Below are 21,527 nucleotides of genomic sequence, written 5' to 3'. Positions count from 1 at the left end.
AAATCACTACCCACCCACACCCACTCCCCCCGCAACCTCCACATCAGATGGGTAATTGCAACAGTCAAGCTACTGGACAAAGGCTACTGCAACCAAGCCTGTCCTCATTCAATTACCTCAAACCACCAGCAGTATTCCTTAACTCACACCACCCCATTTGGTTAAACCTACCACACCGAGGAATAACAGTTGACGACCTATGGCAGGAGGATTAGCAGGAGAAAACATCCACCAGAACTCTCTCATCGTAGACCCCACTGCTTGTCCACCCAGCTTTGATCTCCCACAGCGACACTGGGCCCCTTTTAAACCATTTTTGGAATGGCCAAGGCCTCTGTGCAGCCATCCATTATCAGTGGGGTCAGCAAGACCATCCTGGCTGCAGCTGTGGTGCAGGCCAAGCAATGACACACATTGTTGAGGAGTGTCCACCAAATAAACTTGAAGGTGGGCTTAAAAAACTCCATCTAGCCACTGACAAGGCTATTACTTGGCTCTGTGACTACATACATACTAAATAAATGAAATAATCCAACCATCAAAGATGAAGATAAAGACATGGTTCAAGAGATAAACAGATGTCTGCATTAGTTTTATATTTCTGAAGACAGCACCATAGTCCTAGTATTTCAGGACAAGTGTGCAACTAAAATTGCTTAAGAAGTAAACTGCAGTGTGATTGCAGCTTAAGGCTAAGACGATTTATGACCTGGTGTTATTTACTGCCTTGCTCAGTGAAATGGAGGAGGTCATATATGAATCTCTGGCATATATATTTAATAGAGCATTCAGTAAATAAAATTTAAAAATGCTGTAAAGATAAATGGCAGATTATGATCTTTGTAGGGGTGTGGACTCTGCATCAGAGCTGGAGGCTGAGAGATAAACAGTAATTTTACTAAGACAGGAAAAAAAAGGATGAAAGAGAGAGAGAGAGAGAGAGGGAGTGTGTTACAATCTTCCTGGAGACAGACAGCTTTAAACAAAGAAATTTGAACGATCAGTTGATACATGAAAGGATAACACAAGATTTCAAGTTTTAAGACTTTTACTGTAACAATCAGGCTAAAAGCACTGTTAACTGAACCCTATTTCTGAAGTCAACTTATACTTTAAACTACAGAACTGATCTAGTCCCTTTTACTTTCAACACAACTAAAAAACCCACTGGGAATGTGTGTTGTGAGGATGATGTAAAGCGGCTATAGGAGGATTTGGACAGACTTAGTGAGTGGGCAAAGACATGGCAGAACGAATATAATGTGGAAAAATGTGGGGTTATCCACTTTGGTAGAAGGAACAGATGTGCAGAGTATTTCCTAAATGGTAAGAGATTAGAAAGTATAGACGTACAAAGGGACCTGGGTGTCCTTGTCCATAAGTCATTGAAAGCTAACATGCAGGTGCAGCAGGCAATTAGGAAGGCTAATGGAATGGTAGCCTTTATCGCAAGAGGATTTCAGGACAGGAGTAGTGAAGTCTTGCTTCAATTGTATAGAAGCTTGGTTAGACCGCACCTGGAGCACTGTGTGCAGTGTTGGTCCCCTTACCTCAGGTATTATTGCCATAAAGGGAGTGCAACAAAGGTTCACCAGACCTATTCTGGGGATGGTGGGACTGTCTTATGAAGAGAGATTGGGGAAACTGTGCCTGTATTCTCTAGCATTTCGAAGAATGAGAAGTGATCTCATTGAAACCTACAAAATACTTAAAGGTATAGACAGGGTAGATGCAGATAAAGTGTTTCCCGTGGGTGGGGAATCTAGAATCAGGGGGCACAATTTCAAAATAAGAGGAAAGCCACTCAGGACCAGATGAGGAGAAATTTCTTTACTCAGAGGTTGTGAATCTTTAGAATTCGATACCCCCAGAGGACTATGGAAGCTCAGTCATTGAGTATGTTTAAGGTAGATAGATTTCTGATTAACAATAACATAAAGGGTTATGGGGACAGCGTGGGTAAAAGGCATTGAAGTGTTTGATCAGCCATGATCACACTGAATGGTGGAGCAGGCTCGATAGGCTGAATGGCCTTCTCCTGTTTCTATGTTCACTGGTATACTTTACACTGTCCCTTAAATAGTTATTTGATTTTCCCGGAATCAGTCCCAAGTGATTTCTAGCTTCTATGGGTGCACTTCCATTCTTTTCCTTTTCCGGCCCGGTAACTTTAAACCCCAGAACTGTCTTTAACAGTGAGGGTTTTTCCTGGAGATTCTCCCTCTAGTGCAAGCTAAGTCAACCTTCCAGCCTTGTTTCAAACCCTCAACAATTTTCTTTTCAATCCAAGCGTGAGCTCCCACCCGCATTCCTGTGTAGTGAACCATAAAGACTTTTGGTGCCTAGCTGCGCTCTCTGTCAGTCCCGGATCTTGGCAGACTAACTTGCCTGGGAGATTTAGGCATATCTTTAGGAAAGCCTGTAACACAAAATCACAATGGTTTCCTAAGGATTGTCCCCCTCTCAAAGCCCATCTCAATGGCAGATTCGCAACTGCACTATAGAAATCCAATTTAAATATATCAATGACATATCTGCCTCTCCTCAGTGGGACACTTCAACTCTCAATAGCTTCCATGGCAAAAATGGCAATGGGTGTGTACACATGGGTTAGGGTCACATGCCATACATTTTGATGGTTTAAGCCATCCCCATATTTACCCTCTCCTGCCTATTGTGGAGATGGGGAAATTAATATTGAGATTCTGGTGTTTTTTTTATTGAATTAGTGTGTTGAATTTTAATTCTTTTTCTCTATTTCCTAAATTGGGCACAATATTTATTTGGCCTGGAGACCGGTGTATGAGGTTGCACTTCAATTTGATGGGGTAGACTTGCATTTTTTTGTCATCTTCCTTTTCATGTGTTCTTCTGGGTCTTGCTGTATGCAAAGTTCTCTGGAACTGATATTTTTCACTACGCTCAAAACCTGAGGAAATGGCATTTCAATTTCCTGACATTTTCAGAAAGCTGTCAACCGTAAAATTACATGAAATAGACTGCTGCACCTGTCAGCAATCTCCATTATTTTCAAGTGAACTTTGATGAATTTTTCTTCACATTAAGTAATACCTGCAACATAACAACAGCGCTGAGTTCTTTTTGAACAATTCTATTTATGCAGATGCAAGACAATTATAGGAAATATTTTAATACCACAAGTATTTGGATATAAAAACTGGTCAAATATATTTTTTAAAAAATCTCAGTCTATGAAAAATTATGAGACACAGAATCTGCAGCTAGCTAATTAAGCAGTCAGGCGAGAGTAGTTATTATGTCCCATTATGGCTCATGATCATTTACAGGCAGACCAAGAGTTACCAAGAGTGGGAAACTCCGCTAAAGGCAACAAGCATAAGAAAATCAGAGTTGGTGTGGTAAAGAGTGAAAATGAATACAAACTCTATCTCACTGATTTGTCAGAAAATATTGTAATACTGCTATGACCCAGGATCTTGCAAAAAAATCAGGTGTACAATACAAATTGCAAGGCTAATTTGTGAAAAAGTGAAATAAAAATCGTAATAAAAAGTGAATTGGAACCCTTCATATCCCAGCAGAATAACCATTTTATAGTGAATATATGGACTCACAGTCCATATCAGTAGAGAATACTGGAAACACAGCTGAGAATAGACATGCTGCAGTTATTTAATTTGAACCTGGCTCCAGCGCTGGTTTATAAACACCTTTTTATGTCATTTATAGAGAATTTTCATAATTTTTCAGCTAAGTATACATTTTTAAAAGGAACACCACCATTGGAAGTTCCCTTCCAAGTCACTCACCATACTGACTTGGAAATATATTGCTGTTCCTTCACTGTGCTGGGATAAAATCCTGGAACTCCCTTCCTAACAGCACTGTGGGTGTATCTACACCACATGGACTGCAGCGTTTCAAGAAGGCAGCTCACTACCACCTTCTCAAGGGCAACTAGGGGTGGGCAATAAATGCTGGCACAGCCAGCGAAGCCCACATCCCGTGAATGAATAAAAAAAAAATACATATCCCTTGGGATCTAAGAATGCACCAGTATGACTCGTTTGCATCTTACCTGTACGAAAAGGTTCAATGAGAACATCAGATTGATTACAAAGCTGCTTCAACACTTCTACTCCTCCTGGTTTCTTCAGATTTAAGGCCACTGAGCGTTTGCCTCGACCCAACACATCAGTTGTAGCTGTCCTTGTTCGATCAATGCGTACTACCTTGGCACCAAAATCGGCCAGAATCATTCCACATAAGGGAACAGGTGCCAGACCAGCAAGCTCAATTACACGAATTCCTGCTAAAGCCATTTTGCTTTAGCTGTGAAAGGAAAACAGTTCTATGTTAATTAAACAATACTTAAATAATTAAATCTAGCTCTCAGATATAAAAACAGCAACCTGTTCATAACAAGCATAAAAAGCAGTTCTTCCACATTACTCTGCATTCAATCTTTAATGTAGACCCTTAAAGCGTGATATTTATAGGATGCCTGTAAAGAGAGGATGCAGGGGTGTGTGCTAACCTGGTGGAGGATGGGGGAGGGCCTGGCGAGGTCAGAAAGGCAGAGGTCCCGTTTGTTGAATTTAATGACAGTGCCCCATGATAAGTGTTCTTTTTTCATTTTCTGGCTGCCAACAGAGGCAACAGAGAGGTTGCAGGCTTCCTTGAGGGACTCGGATATAAGACAAGGAATGCTCCAAATGCACCAACCTGAAGCTGGCAGTTTTTTTCAATTTCAGTGCTGGGTTTCCCAAGCCCTGGGACACCTAGCTAGTACTTACACCACCTGGACTGCAGCTGTTCAAGAAGGCAGCTCACCACCACCTTTCTCAAGGCAATTAGGGAAGGGCAATAAATGCTTGACAAAGTTAAAGGCTCTGTGTCTAAATGCAGGTAACATTCGAAACAAAACAGATGAACTGGTAGCACAAATAGAAATAAATAAATACGATCTGATTAAGAACATAAGGACATAAGAAATAGGAACAGGAGTAGACCATTTGGCCCCTCGAGCCTGCTCTGCCATTCAATAAGGTCATGGCTGATCTTATAGATCAGCAATTACAGAGACATGGCTACAGGATGACATAGATTGGGACCTGAATATTGAAGGGTATGTGACATTGAGAAAGAACAGCAAGTTAGGAAAAGGTGGAAGGGTGGTTCTGTTAATTATTAGCACATTAGTGAGAGATGACCTACATTCAGGAAACCACAATGTAGAAATGGTTTGAGTATAGATGAGAAATGATAAAGGCAAAAAGTAATTTGTGGGAGTGGTGTACAGGCTCCCTAATTGTAACAACACGTAGGACAGAATATAAAAGCAGAGATAAGGGAGCTTGTCAGAAAGGTACAGCAGTAATCATGGGGGATGTTAATCTACATATAGACTGAAAAAATCAGATAGGTAAAGGCAGCATAGATGAGAAATTCATAGAATGTTTTTGAGTTAGTTTCTTAGAACAGCACACTCTGCAGCCAACCAGAGAGCAGGCTATACTAGACTAGACTAGACTAGGTTAATTGATAACCTCAGTGAAGACATCCCTAGATAGCAATGATCATGATAGGATTGAACTTTACATTCATTTTGAGGGGGAAAAGAGTGCATCTAAGGCTAGTATTTTAAACTTAAGTAAGGGCAATTATAACAGCATGAAAGCAAAGCTAGCTACAGTGAACTGGCAAATGAGGTTAAGAGGTAGGTCAACAGAGGTTCAGTGGCAGACACTTAAGGGGATAGTTCAGGATACACAATATATACATTCCAATGAGAAAGAAAAATTCCAAGGGGAGGGCCCACCATTCGTGGTTAACTATAAAAATGTTAAAGACAGTATCAAACTTAAAGGAAAAGCACGTAAATTATGCAAAGATGGGTGGCAGGTAAGAAGATTGGAAAGAATGTCAAGAATAGCAAAAGGATTAATAAGGAAGGAAAAATTAAGAGTATGAGAGAAAGCTAACTAGTGATATAAAGACGGATAATAATAGATGTTTAAATAAGAAAAGAGTTAACAAAGTGAGCATTGTTTCTATAGAAAGCACGTCTGGGGAATTAATAATGGAAAGTAGGGAGATGGTGAAATAAGTAAACAGGTATTTTGCTTCGGTCTTCACTATAGAGGACACAAGTAACATCACGAAAATAGCTGTAAATCAGGAAACAGAAGGGAGGGAGCAACTTGAGAAAATTACAATAATCAGGAAGTGGTATTGAGCAAATTGTTGGGGCTGCGGGCTGACAAATCCCCAGGTCCGGATGGACTTCATCCAAAGGTCTTGAGAAAAGTGGCTAGTGAGGTAGTTGATGCATGGGTTTTAATTTTCCAAAATTCCCTGGATTCGGGGAAAGTTCCATTAGATTGGAAAATAGCAAGTGTAACTCCTTTATTCAAAAGGGGAAGGAGACAGAAAGCAGGAAACTACAGGCCAGTTAGCCTAACGTCTGTCATAGGGAAAAATTCAAGGCAATCAGGCAGAGTCAACATGGTTTTGTGAAAGGGAAATTACGTTTAACCAATTTATTGGAGTTCTTTGAAGGAATCACATATGTTGTGGATAAAGGTGGATATACTGTACTTAGATTTCCAGAAGGCATTTGATAAAGTGCCACATCAAAGATTATTGCGGAAAATACCTCCTTTTTTATTCCCCTCTGTCTCGTCTGAAAACCCTGTAATCAGGAATGTTGAGCTGCCATTCCTGTCCCTCTTTAATCCATGTTTCTGTAATAACTATGATATCATACTGCTACGTTTCTATCTGTGCCCTCAGCTAATCTGCATTGTTTACTGTACTCTTTGCATTGAAGTAGATACGCACAAGCACTGCCAAGCTTGTTTTTTAATTTTCTAACCTCTGGTTCAGACACATCCACTAATTTTCTGCCTTCCATTTTCATATCTGATTTTATCCCAGCTGAATCTACCTCCAGCCCCCTGCCAAACTGACAACCCTCCTCAAAAGAGCTGGCAAGATGTCTCGCAAGGAACTCAGTCCCAGATTTGTTCAGGTGCAATCCGTCCAGCCTGTCCAGGTCCCAATATCCCAAGAATCTAATGCCCTCCCCTCCTGCACCAGCTTTCCAGCCACGCATTCATCTGTCTTATCCTACTATCCCTGTACTCATTTACACGAGGCACTGGGAGTAATCTGAGATTACTACTTTTGGGGTCCTGCTTGCTAACTTTCCACCTAGCTCCCTAAATCCTGACTGCAGGGCCACATCCCTCTTTTTCCCTATGTTGTTGGTTCCAATTTGGTCCACGACTGCTCGCTGTTCACCCACCCCCCTCAGGATGCTCTGCAGTCTCACAGTGACATCTTCAACCCTGGCACCAAGGAGGCAACGCACCATTCTGGAATCACGTTGCGGTCGCAGAAACAACTATCTGCCTCCCTATCAATCAAATCACCTATCATTATGGCTCTTCCAGTCTTCCTTGTAACCTCCTGTGCAGCTGAGCCATCCTGGTGCCATAGACCTGGCTCTGGCTGCACTCCCAGATGAACCATCACTCTAATCTGTATTCAGAACTTAACATTGATTGGAGAGCAGAATGCCTGGTCCTTTTTGACTGCCTGGTGCTCACCCATTCCCTCTCTTCCTGCACACTCTTAATCTGTGGAGTGACCGTGTCCATAAATGTGCTATCCATACAGCTCTCAGCCTCAGGATGCACTGCAGTGACGCCAACTGCTGCCCAAGTTCCGAAACCCAGAGATCAAGTTGCAGCAACTGTCAACACTTCCTGCATAAATGGATATCGAGGATGCAAGACGCATCTTGGAGTTCCCACATTGCACAGGGCGTGCATTCTTGAGGTTGCAGCAGCCCTGGCATTCCTTTATTAATTAACCTTGCTACTACTAAAGAAAACTTACTAATACATCTTACTAGTACCAAGACACCCTACTAAATGTATTTATTTAATTGGTTATTAGTTAATAATTTACACAGCTAAAGTTGTATAATAGGAACTTGCACTTCCTAGCTTAGAGACAAGGAAAGAAAAACTCACCAACTACTAGAGACTAACAAAATAGGTAAAAAATGGAGCACTGCTTTCCCCCTGTGCACTGACTTCCCACCTGAACCAAATTCCCAACTCCTCACTCAATCTACATTTAATTCAGCATAGTCTCATGTCCATGTGTCCCTTTCTGCGTGTGGGTTTAAAACCTCCCCACTTATATATAGAGCCTCTGATGACTTACTAGCTCGCTCAGCTTTCTGCTACAGTAGCTATTACCTATTGGGGCAACTACTTTCAGCTGATTGACCAATAACTGCTGCTTCAGGCAGCTCCTTGTTTGATTAGGCAATTAAACTAACGATGTTTGAAAGTAAGATCCTAGCTCTTAATCTAAATTGAAAGTTCAGAAAAGTTTACCAGAACTTACCACCTGAACCAAATTCCCAATTCCTCACTTAACATAGTCTCAGGTCTGCGTGCCCCTTTTGGCTTCTGGGTTTAAAACATCTGCTTATATATAGAGCCTCTGATGACTCACCAACTAACTCAAATTTCTGCTATAGTGATTATGGTCAAATATTTTCAAAAAGACTGAAGCTCAATCCACTGAAGGATTAAGGCTCTACTTTAGTACAATATGACATCTGAAATGTTAAGTCACCTGTTCCCTGAAGAGATATTGTTTGACCAACTACGTTTTTCTGTCATTTTGTACTTTTGTCTCAGATTTTGGAGGTTGAATTTTGCTGTGTCTATAACTCTTTCGAGTACAAACACGTTTCCATTTGTTTATTCAGATGAAGTTACATTGTTTCATAGTTTGCCATTGCGAGATTTGAACTCTTGATCTTGGGGTTACAAGCCCAGTACCATAACCACTTGGCTATTTAGGCCAAGCATTTGCTGTGTCTATAGTTGCAATAATTTTGAGTGATCAGGAAGTCCTGCCAAAACAAAACTTTGTTCCCTAAATCAGAAGCTGGCTGTAAAATTCAGCCCCTTGTGAATTCAGCCCCACTACAGGCAGCAGCTTGTACTGGAATTAAAGTCCAATGCCCTTCTAGTAACTTATTTAGAGTAAATTAGCAAGGGAAGCCAAGTATCCTAGAGCCATCCATAAATGATATTAGGCAATGTTTTGGGGTCAGTGCCCACTGCTCTGTATTTGGTTCTAGCCCTTAGTGCAGTTCCTGTCTCTCGCCTGGTTTTGTTGTTGTTCTAAGGACGTAAATTCTGCTGTAGGCAGGAATTTACAAAATAATTTTGCAAGATGAGAAATCCTAATTCAAGTTCCATCCTCTGAATAAGTATCATTATGTGGGAGCTGAGATTGGCAACAAGGACTGAGGTGGGGTGTGGAGAGAAGGGCGCTAAGCTGATGCTTGAATAAAAGATGAGCACCAATGCATAGAAAACAGCTTGCAATTTCTCCACCAAAAATCAGGGAAGATCACCTCAAATTTTGCTACAATCATCCATTATCCTTTAAGATGCAGTTATACCCATAATTTCACTGCATTTTCATATGATCATAAGAAATAGGAGCAGTTGGCCATTTAGTCCTTCAAGCCTGTTCCGCTATTCAATGAGATCATGGTTGATCCTCTACTTCAACACTATTTTCCGGTACTATTCCTGCCTCACTTATGTTTTAAATAAGTATAAATCTATCAATCTCAGTCTTGAACATACTCAACGACCGAGCGGGTCATTTGCTACCTTCTAATCTGCAAGAACCATTCCAGAGTCTATAGAATTTTGAAAGATGAACACCAATGCATCCACTATCTCTACAATCACCTCTTTCAACATTCTGGGATGTAAATCATTAGGTCCAGAGGATTTACTACTTTAAGTCCCATTAATTTCTCTAGTACATTTTTTTTTAACTAATATTAATATCTTGCAGGTCCTTGTTTACACTAGTGCCTTGATTCTCCGTTATTTCTGGGAGGTTTTTAGTATTTTCCTCCATGAAAATAGAAACAAAGCATTTGTTTCATTTCTCTGCCATTTCCTTATTCCCCATTATAAATTCTCCTGACTCCACTTGTAATGGACCCACATTGGTCTTTGCTAATTTTTTCCCTTTTTTATACCCATAGAAACTTTTGCAGTCCCTTATCATATTTCACTCAAGTTTACTCTTATATTCTATTTTCCCTTTCTTAAATCTTTTTCTTTGTCCTCCTTTGCAGAATTCTAAAATACTTCCAATCCCCAGGCTTACCATTTTTTGGGCAACTTTATACGGTTCTTCCTTTGATCGAAAACAATCCTTGATTTCTTTTGTTAGCCATGGTTGGAACCTGGCTTGGTTTTGGTGCATCAAAGAAATGTATTTTTGTTGTTAACTATATATTAACTCTTTAAATGTCAGCCAATGCCTGTCTATTGTTATACCTTTGGAAGTAGTTTCTAAACCCACCATAGCCACTTTTCCTCTTGTACCTTTATAGTTTCCTTTGTTTGAATTTAAGATCCTCGGGCAAAATTTTCCCTGAAATTGACAAAGTCCGGTATCGGGAGGGGAATTTGGCGTTTGACCCGCCGACGGCAATGGCAGAATTTTACTCTGTGTCATGTGGAACATTGTTAAAATAAAATCACTGGCATGGGTCTTACGTTAGATCGTTGGCGGGGAAGCCTCGAATTCGCCCGTCCTGCCGTGACCTCAGAGCTTCAATGATCAGGGTGCCATATTTAAAGGCCGTCCCTGCACAGAGATAGCACTCTCTCTCCAAGGCATAGGTAGCTGCCGGGAACTGATGGCTATCAAAGCTAGGAAACATGCTACCTCCACATTTAGTGATACTCCCTTCGAATGCCTACTTGATGTAGTGGAGGCCCGCCGCAATGTCCTTTACCCCGGCTCTGGGCGAAGACCAGCAAGTAACATCACCAATCCAGCATGGGGGGGTGGTGGCAGTGCCAATGTACTCCAAAAGAGGACAGCCACCCAGTGCTGAAACAGGATGAATGATCTCCTCTGTTCCTCCAGGGTAAGTCACTCTTCTCATCACTCTCAACCCACACTCATAAACCCACAGGGATTTCACTCAATGCCAGCTCAAGGGACATCACCATTCACTCGTTACCTACTATGCGGATCGTGTCCCCATCCTGTCCATGGCACCACTAACCACCCAGACTCCCAGGCATCCTTCTCATCTGGCCTGGCTGGCATCTTGCTTGTACTCTATCTATTTTCATGCAGGACAAGCTGGCACACAACAAGAGGGAGAGGCCCCAGACTCAAGGTCCTGACAGACTTTGAAAAAGAGCAATTCAGCTGGCAAGGATGTGGATTGTCCCTGTGCTGACAGTGAGGTTGGCAGCGTTCAACCATGTGAGGATTCAGCGCTGAAACATCCATCAGACAACCATGCTGTGAGTGATATCTCCTGTTTCACAGGCCACTGTCATATACCAATTACTTCTGCTTACCTTCATGGCATATCTGGAAAGCAGTCGCCGTGGTCCATGAGACAGGTCCTTGACTCCAATCCCAAGGACACCACGGAAGAGGAATCCATAGACACCGACAGTGAAGATCCGTCACAGCGCTCACCACACCCTCCACCAGTACAGAGACACACAACTCGGTGGGACGTGGCGCTAGAGTAGCACATCGCACTGTCTGATCCACAGCAGGTGGAGGCAAGGACATCCCTGAGTGCTGGCACTCAGAAGATTGCTGGAGGCCGGAAATCTGCTGAGTCCAAGTCAGATGAGGAACCTCTGGACTCAGCCATACCTCAGTTGCTGGAACTTTAAAACATGCTCGGGAACATTTTGAAAGGATGTCCGCTGCACTCCTCAGATTGTAATGTACGATGGAGGAGTCTGTCCATCTTCAGCCTGAAGTGACGGCGACGACATGCCCAAGCACGGAGGTCAACATTGGGTAGGATGGTCCCTTGCTGTGGAGACCTTGGTTCAGTACATCGGTCCTGCACTGCATCACTGAGGCACTTGCTGGCATCCATCAGTGTCAATGTGAGAGGGGGGCAGGACAACTCAAGCTCACTCCAGCTGTCCCTCCTTCTCAAGGAGTCAGCCAGTGGCCCTCGGGCACCTACAGGGAGGAGGTAGAGCAGGTGCACACCCTGGGGCCATGCACCCAGGTGACTGTGGGAGTGACCGGCCCATCCAAATGCCCTCTTCCTGTGACCCCAGCAGCTCCAGCTCCACAACAAGGTGGGTGGCACTGCCACACAACAGGACCCTGAAAGCAGGCTGGGACCCTCCAAAGGACACTCACCAAGGTCATCACGGACAAGGCGCAGCAGTCAGCAGGCTGCCTCCACCTCCACTGTGGATTTCGGGTATGCACCAAGACGTAGCTGCAGATTTAGAAAGGTCTAGAAGATTCAGATGCACAACTTGGGCTTGGTGTTAATCACTTGTATATAATGTGGACCATTGTAAATACACTCCCAAGAATGTCTCCTTGTCTATGGCTCCTTTTTATGATAAGTAGTGTTCGTGTCAATCAGATGTGAAACCTTGATTCCTGCACAAAATGAAGGCTACTGTCGCAGTCCAGGGCCTCTCCTTGTACAGAGTGCAACCTTCTGAGCACAGTGATTATCCAGCTTCAAAGTCACTCTCCCGATTAGTGATGCGTGCACCTCCATGTGGCTTGTGTTTGCTGCAGGAATCATGTACACAAGCGTCACTGGGTTCTGTGATGTTCTCTGTGTGCTCTCAGCCTCCGCATCCCTCCACCCCACCCCAACCCATCTCATCAGCATTCCTGGCAGATGAAGATGTGGTGTTGAAGGGAACAGGTGATGAAGTCTGCCAAAGGATCATGTTGTCTGTAAGTCCGTGTGGCCGCTGTTTCTCAGGAGCATTTCTATGATATGACCCTCTTCATAGGGCATATGTGCACTGCCCTCAGCCAGACAGGTGTCAGATGTTCCCAGATGCAATGTGAAGATCTCAGGAGTGTCCTCACTGCATCTTGTCATCATCGTCCTAGAATATTTTGCGAATGAGGGCCTCATGAGCACAACTGCAATGGCCTTATCGATTGCATCCTCCCCTTCTAGAACCACATCCCTCATCTAGAACCCTCATCCCCTTCGACCTCCTCCTCATTAGAGGATACATGCAGCTTTTGATCTTATCATCCAGGCCCTCCCACCTTTGTATCACCAGGTTGTGTAGTGCGCAGCAAGCCACGATGATGCGTGACAGCCTCTGGGGACTGTACTGCAGTGCTCCAGCAGATCTGCCCAGGCACCAGAACCTCATTTTCAGGATCTCTATGGTGTGCTACACAAAACCCTGGGTTGCAGCATTAGCCTCATTGTATCTTCTCTCAACACCACGTAGGTGTCATCAGCCACGTCCTTTACGGGTAGCTCTTGTCCGAGAAGTCAACCCTGCATCCTTTGGGGTCCCTGGAAGATTTCAGGAATCTGAGACCTGCTGAGGATGTATGAGCTATGGATGCTTCCAGGATATCTTGCACAAACTTGCATGATCCATTTGTTATGATTGCAGAACAGCTGAACATTGAGAGTGGAAGCCTTTATGGTTCACATACTGGACTGCTTGTTGCCAAGGAGATTTAAGAGCCACATGGGTGCAGTTGATAGAACTCTGCACCTGTGGCAATCTAGGAATCTGAGCAAATCCCAGCGCCCTTGCTCCGTGGCTTGCCTAATCTCTGTGGAAGTTGACAAAGTTGTGTGCCTTGAAAAAAATGGCGTCCATGATCTCCTTGATACAGTTGTAGGTAGAGGCTTGGATCACCAGTGGAGCCCTGGAAGGAGTCACTGCTGTAGAAATTGAGCGCTGCAGTCACTTTCGCTGCCACTGGCAGTGGATACCCTCCAAGTCCCGTGGCGCCAAATCCTGCAAAAGGTGGCATATGTGAGTTACCAGTTCCCTTGACATGCGCAGTCATCACTGACACTGGTTCTCAATCATCTTCAGGTAGCACATACTCAGTCTATAGACCCTGGGTCTAGTTAGGCAGCTATTAACGACGGCTCTCTAGGGTTCATCCTCTGCGTGTGAAGGAAACCCTGTTGTCCCTTGAGGGTTCTGCTCCTCCCTTTGGCGAGCCAGGCTCCTCCAACATATTCTTCTCTGTCTTCTCTCCAGCCTATAAGCAATGAGGCAGACAGCAAGATCACCAGGTTCCATCTTCCTGATGGTCTCCTCACTGCAGTATCAAAGAGAGATGTGCGAGGGTCACTAATTGTCTTCTAGGGACCACTCTTGGTCAAGTCATCACCAGTGGCTGTCTCTCAAGGCTCCTTTACACGTGCTGGAGAGTCCAGACTACTACATCAATGTCCAGTGTTTTGTGCGCATGATGGTTGACCAAAATCTCACCTACCACAGCCCCACACCACATGACTGAGCGGCGACAGCTTCCGCCACTTGACTGTATCCTGAACTCTCATCCCAGGCACAGGCATTGTCCTAACCTGCACTCCAAGGCTTTGCAGTTTGCTTTTACCATGAGGGTGACTTTTCAATGTCTACTCAAACATAATGCAAGGGATTAGGAGCGCACCCCTCCGTCATTGTTCTATGGCCACCTTTCCCAAGGGGATCCTCAAGCTTGCCCAGTTGCCCAATGGTTCTGCAGCAACACAGCACTCATTCAATCCTGAAGTCTGAATGTGAGGGATTTAAAGTAGAAGAACAATCACTGGAGCTCTCAGGAATTAGTATTGCTTGACTGAGCGCAATTGCTTGACTAGTCTGACTTCAAGCATGACAATTGAGCTCAAGCTAGACTGTCTCAGCTATGGAAGAGTGCTCATCTTTGACATGTATTTCCATTTGCCTAGCCGTTTTCTCCCCCATCTACCCCATCATCCCCAGCATGTGTTAGTATGCAACCTTCAGCTTGTGCTGCCATGACCCATGGCTGCCATGGTAGTTGAAGCTGAAATGCTTAACTCATTTAAAAGGTACCTGGATCTGCATCTGGAGTGCTATAACCTGCAAGGCTACGGACTAGGTGCTAGAAAGTGGGATTAAAATGAGAGCTAGTTTCTTTATTACCTTTTTGGCTGGCACAGAGACGATGGGCTGAATAGCCTCTTTCTGCACCTTATCTTTTCTATGAGTCTATGACCCTCCCTGCTTGCCCCAAGCTTCCCTTCTGTTCGGCACTGTAGCCCTTGCCCCACAGTTCCCTTCTGTCTGGCACTGTTGCCCTTGCCCCGAGCTTCCATTCTCTCTGGCACTGTTGCCCTTACCCCGTGGGTTCCTTCTCTCCGGCATTGTTGCCCTTGCCCTGAGGTTCCCTTCTCTCCAGCACAGTTGCCTTAGCTTTGGCACCACAAGCTAGCCATGAAGAAGCCACTCTGGAGACTTGCCTGTGATCCCCCCTGAATCTGTAGAGCCACTCCCTTGCACTGGAATCCTCATGAGCACTGCGCTAATTTGTATGCATTCACCTTTGAGTTCCCCTTCAAGTTTAGGTTGCCAGGCGTATGCCTTTTAAGACAGTTGTAAATCACGCCATTCTAAAATCACATAGACATTGGTTTTAAATTTGACATGGGGGGTTGATTCTCCGTGTGGCCACAATAATGACATGCAAATGTATTCAAATTAAGTTCCCGACGCCCACGGCAGGAAATGCAACTCACCTTTGATGGGAGGAGGGTGGTGTGAGGGAGGGACAATTGCTTCCTGGATTTATGTCGCCGGGAAACACGACTAGGGCCTTCTTATGAGATTTTCTGATCTTGCCACTGAACATGCACGCAGAAAATCCCAGCCCTAGTTTCTGATTGAACTGCATCACTTCCAACCTTAATGTAAAATTCTATTATATTATGATCACTCTTTCCTCAAGGCTCCTTTACAACAAGTTTATTCATTAGTCCTTTTTCACTGCACAATATTAGATCTAACACAGCCCATTCTCCACTTGGTTTTTCAACGTACTGCTCTTGAAAACCATCTTGCCTACATTCAGGAATTTGTCCTCAACATTAGGTTCACAAAGTGTATACGTAGATTGAAATCCCGCATGTTTACTGTCAGACCCTTGTTACAATAAATTATTTCCTGATTTATACTGTGATTTGCATTACTCCTGCTGTTTGATGGCCTATCGACAACTCACACCAAAGTTTCTGCCCTTTGCTGTTTTAGTTCCACTAAAACTGATTCTACGTCTTGATGTTTAGAACTAAGGTCATCTCTCACTACTGTACTATGCCCTCTTTATTTAGCAGAGTTACCCCATCATTTTTCCTAGCTTCCTGTCCTTCCTGAATGTCACATACCCTTGGATATTCAGGTCCTAGCTTTGGTTCCCCTGTAGCCACATTTCTGTAATGGCTATCAGGTCACACATATGAATTTCTATTTGAGCTGACAATTCATTTGTTTTAATGTGAATGCCGTGGGCATTCAGGTGCAGAATAAGATTTTTTTTAACTGTTCAATTTTTAATTCAGTTTCTAATTTAATTCAGTTTTCTTATTGTTTTTGTAAACTCTGGCCCTATTTGCTAGTAGACACTTAAGTTTGCAATTACTTTCCCTTCCTGCCACACTACATCCCAGGGTGCTAAGAGTGGCGGCCATGGAAATAGTGGATGCATTGGTTGTCATCTTCCCAAATTCTGTCGATTCTGGAATAGTCCTGGCAGATTGGAGGGTGGCAAATGTAACCCCACTATTTAAAAAAGGAGGGAGAACACAGCAAATTACAGACCAATTAGTATTAGGAAAAATGCTAGAGTCTATTGTAAAGGATGTGACAACAGGACACTTAGAAAATATCAATGGGATTAGACAAAGTCAACATGGATTTATGAAAGAGAAATCATATTTGACAAGCCTACTGGAGTTCTTTGCGGATGAGAATAGATAAGGGAGAGCCAGTGGACATGGTATATTTGCATTTTCAGAAAGCTTTTGCTGAAATCCCACAGAAGAGTAAAATTAAAGCACATGGGATTGGGGGTAATATATTGGCATGGATTGAGAATTGGTTAGCAAACAGGAAACAAAGTAGGAATAAATGGGTCTTTTTAGGAGTGGCAGGCGGTGACTACTGGAGTACTGCAGGGATCAGTGCTTGGGCCCCAGCTATTCACAATATATGTCAATGATTTGGACGAGGGAACCAAATGTAACATTTCCAAGTTTTCTGACAACATGAAACTTGGTGGGAATGTGAGCAATGAGGAGGGTGTTAAGAGGCTACAAGGCGATTTAGACAGGTTAAGGGAGTGGCAAATACATGGCAGATGCAGTATAAGAGTGAAGTTATCCACTTTGGTAGGAAAAACAGAATGGCAGAGTATTATTTAAATAGTGATAGATTGGGAAATGTTGATGTACAAAGGAACCAGGGTGCCCTTGTACACCAATCACTGAAAGCAAGCATGCAGTTGCAGTTAAGAAAGCAAACTTAAGTTGATCTTCATTGCGAGAGGACTTGAGTAGAGGAGCAAGGATGGCTTATTGCAGTTGTACAGGGCCTTGGTGAGGCCACACCTGGAGTATTGTACACAGTTTTGGTCTCCTTACCTAAGAGCAGGTACAGCAAAGGTTCACCAGACTGATTTCTGGGATGGCAGGGTTGTCATATGAGGAGAGACTGGGATGACTAGGCCTGTACTCACTGGAGTTTGGAAGAATGAGAGATTATCTCATTGAAACATATAAAATTCTAACAGGGATGGACAGACTGGGTGCAGGAATGATATTTCTTCTGGCTGGGGGCGTCTAGAACAAGAGGTCACAGTCTCAGAATATGGGGTAGACCAGGACTGATATAAGGAGAAACTTCTTCACTCAGAGGGTGGTGAACCTTTGGAATTCTCTACCACAGAAGGCTGTGGAGAACAAGTCACTGAATATATTTAAGAAGGAAATAGATAGATTTCTGGACTTTAAAGGCATCAAGGGGTATGGGGAGAGCACAGGAGTACAGCGTTGAGATGGAGGATCAGCCATGATCATACTGAATGGCAGAGCAATCTCAAAGGGCCGAATGACCTACACCTGCTCCTATTTTCTATACTCTGATTATCATTATCTTTATTGCTACCTTGATCTATTGCCTTGTCATTTCCCTTTAATTTACCCAATCAGCCCCTACATGACCCCTTCCTCCTCTATTTAATTCAAAGTCCTCTCTACTTCCCTAGTTATACAAATTCCTAGAACATTGGTCTGATCATGGTTCGGGTGAAGTCTCTCCCAGTGGTACAGCCCCCATTTCTCCAGTACTGGTGCCAGTGCCCCACAAACGCACTTTTCCCACACCAGACTATGAGCCAAGCATTCATCTCTCTAATCTTATTTACCCTATACCAATTTGCATATGGATCAGGAAATAATCCAGAGATTATTACCTTTGAGGTTCTGCTTTTTAATTTAGTGCCTATTTTCTCATACTCCCTAGGCAGGACGTCTTTCCTAGTTCTACCTATATCGTTGGTACCTATATGGACCATGACAACTGGATCTTCCCCCTCCTACTACAAGTTCCTCTTCAGCCCTTACAGATAGCCCGAAACCTGGCACTGGACTGGCAACACAGTCTTCTGGATTGTTACTCTCGGCTGCAGAGTGTCTCTTCCGCTGACTATACCATCCTCGACTACCACCACATTCCTTTCAACTGCCAACCCATTGAATGGTTTCCTGCGCTATGATGGCATGGTCAGTCTGCTCATCCACAATACAGCCCTCGCTGCAAGCTGCAAGAACCTCAAACTTGTTGCTCAATTGCAAGTGCTGAGACTCCTCCAATCCCATCTTCGACATCCTCTTACCTGCCTGACTCACAGTCACACCCTCCTGTTCCTGACCACTGACCAAATCAGACAACACAAACTTAAGTGATGTAACTGCTTTCTGGAACAAAGGTAACTTTCCCTCTCCCTGATGTGTCGCAATGGCTGTGGCTCAGCCTCCAACTCATTAACGCTGAGCCGAAGCTCCTCAAGCCACAGATACTTAGCACAGATGTGGTTGGCAATAATTGTATTGGCATCCAGGAGCTCCCCCCATGCTGCAGGCGTGACACGTCACCTGTTCAGCCATCTTTATGATGTTAATTAAATTTATTTTTATTAATTTATAGTTCCCCCTCTTCACCAAACTCCTGGCTTCACACTATGGGCACTTGAGCAGCACTCAATGCAGACGAGCAGCACTCGGACCCCTTTATTTATATACTCTCTGAAAAACAATGATGAATCAGCTCTGCTAAAGCTCAGAAACCAGTTTAAGCTAGCTGCCTTATTAATTAGTTATAGCCACTCTCAGGAAGCTAGTATATTCCTGTTTCAGACTGGAAGAAACTTAACTTACCTCTTAGCTTAAATGTCCTTTAGGGAAGGAAATCTGTCATCCTTACCTGGTCTGGCCTACATGGGACTCCAGACCCACATCAATATGGTTAACTCTTAAATGCCCTCTGAAATGGTCTAGCAAGCCACTCAAGTTGTAACAAACTGCTATGAAGACACAAAGAAGGAACAAAACGGACCACCTGGCATCGACATAGGCATGGAAAAAACAATGGCAATCTCAGCCCTGTCGACCTTGCAAAGTCCTCTTTACTAACATCTGGGGGCTAGTGCCAAATTGGGAAAACTATCTCACAGACTAGTCAAGCAACAGCCTGACACAGTCATCCTCACAGAATCATACCTTACAGATAATGTCCCAGACACCACCAACACCATCCCTGGGTATGTCCTGACCCATCGGCTCAGCAGAGGTGGCGGCACAGTGGTGTATAATTGGGAGGGAGTTCCTCAACATCGACTCCAGATCCCATGAAGTCTCATGGCATCAGGTCAAACATGGGCAAGGAAATTTCCTGATTACACATACCGCCCTTCCTCAGTTGATGAATCAGTGTTCCTCCATGTTGAACACCACTTGGAGGAAGAACTGAGGGTGGCAAGGGCACAGAGTGGGGGACTTCAGTGCCCATTACCAAGAATGGCTTGGTAGCACCACCACTGACCGAGCTGGCCGAGTCCTAAATGACACAGCTGCTAGACTGAGTCTGCGGCAGGTGGTGAGGGAACCAACAAGAGGTCAACACTTGACCTCATCCTTACCAACCTGCCTGCCGCAGATGCATCTGTCCATGACAGTATCAGTAGGAGTGACCACTGCACAGTTGTTGTGGAGACGAAGTCCCTCCTTCACGTTGAGGATATCCTCCATCGTGTGGTGTGGAACTATCACCGTGGTAAATGGGATAGATTTCGAACAGATCTAGTAACTCAAGATTGGGCATCCATGAGATGTTGTGGGCCATCAGCAGCAGCAGAATTGTACTCAAACACAATCTACAACCTCATGGCCCCCACTCTAACATTACCATCAAGCCAGGGGATCAACTCTGATTCAATGAAGAGTGCAGGAGAGCATGCCAGGCATACCTAAAAATGAGGTGTCAACCTGGTGAAACTATAGTACAGGACTACTTGCGTGCCAAACAGCATAAGCAGCAAGTGATAGAGCTAAGTGATCCCACCACCAACGGATCAGATCTAAGCTCTGTAGTCCTGCTACATCCAGTCATGAATGGTGGTAGACAATTAAACAACTCACTGGAGGAAAAGGCTCCAAAAATATTCCCATCCTCAATGATGGAGGAGCCCAGCACATCAGTGCAAAAGATAAGGTTGAAGCATTTGCTACAATCTTTGCTACAACGAGTGGATGATCCATCTCGGACAGATCTGGAGGTCCCAGCATCACAGATGCCAGTCTTCAGTAAATTCGATTCACTCCACATGATATCAATAAACTGCCGAAGGGACTGGATACTGCAAAGGCTATGTGCCCTGACAATATTCCAGCAATAGTACTGAAGACTTGTGCTCCAGATCTTGCCGTGCCCCTAGCCAAGCTGTTCCAGTACAACTACAACACTGGCATCTACCCGGCTATGTGGAAAATTGCCCAGATGTGTCCTGTACACAAAAAGTGGGACAAATCCAACCCGGCCAATTATCACCCCATCAGTCTACTCTCCATCAGTAAATTAATGGAAGGGGCCATCAACAGTGCTATCAAGCGGCATTTCTTAACAGTAACCTGCTCATTGACACCCAGTTTGGGTTCTACCAGGGCCACTAAGAGCTGACCTCCCAAGATGAGGTGAGGGTGACTGCCCTTGACATCAAGGTCGCATTTGACAGTGTGGCATCATGGAGCCCCAGCAAAACTGGAGTCAATGGGAAATCGGGGGAGAAACTCTCCACGGTTGGAGTCATACCTAGCACAAAAGAAAATGGTTGTGGTTGTTGGAGGTCAGTCATCTCAGCTCCAGGACATCACCGCAGGAGTTCCTCAGGGTAGTGTCCTCGGCCCAACCATCTTCAGCTGCTTCACCAATGACCTTCCTTCAATTATAAGTTCAGAAGTAGGGATGTTTGCTGATGATTGCATGATGTTTGGCATTGTTTGTGACTCAGATACTGAAGCAGTCCATATCTAAATGCAGCAAGACCTGGACAATATCCAGGTTTGGGCTGACAAGTGGCAAATAACATTCACACCACACAAGTGTCAG

At 44.1% G+C, this 21,527-nt stretch overlaps 1 protein-coding gene across 3 annotated transcripts in view; it reads right to left on the bottom strand.

The window, feature by feature from the left end:
- The window catches only part of amacr (alpha-methylacyl-CoA racemase), a 112,175-nt gene that overhangs the window by 60,874 nt on the left and 29,774 nt on the right, over positions 1-21,527 (bottom strand). For all 3 annotated transcript variants that reach the window (XM_041198713.1, XM_041198781.1, XM_041198867.1), the window contains one exon: positions 4,061-4,314. In XM_041198713.1, coding sequence (XP_041054647.1) covers positions 4,061-4,304 — 244 coding nt within the window. In that variant the 5' untranslated portion in view covers positions 4,305-4,314. The remainder of the gene's footprint in view (positions 1-4,060; positions 4,315-21,527) is intronic.

This window comes from Carcharodon carcharias, chromosome 1, assembly GCF_017639515.1.
Source record: "Carcharodon carcharias isolate sCarCar2 chromosome 1, sCarCar2.pri, whole genome shotgun sequence".
In the NCBI taxonomy this organism is placed as follows: domain Eukaryota; kingdom Metazoa; phylum Chordata; class Chondrichthyes; order Lamniformes; family Lamnidae; genus Carcharodon; species Carcharodon carcharias.
The sequence above is the reverse complement of the archived record's forward strand: the minus strand, read 5'-3'. Positions and strand labels throughout refer to the sequence as shown.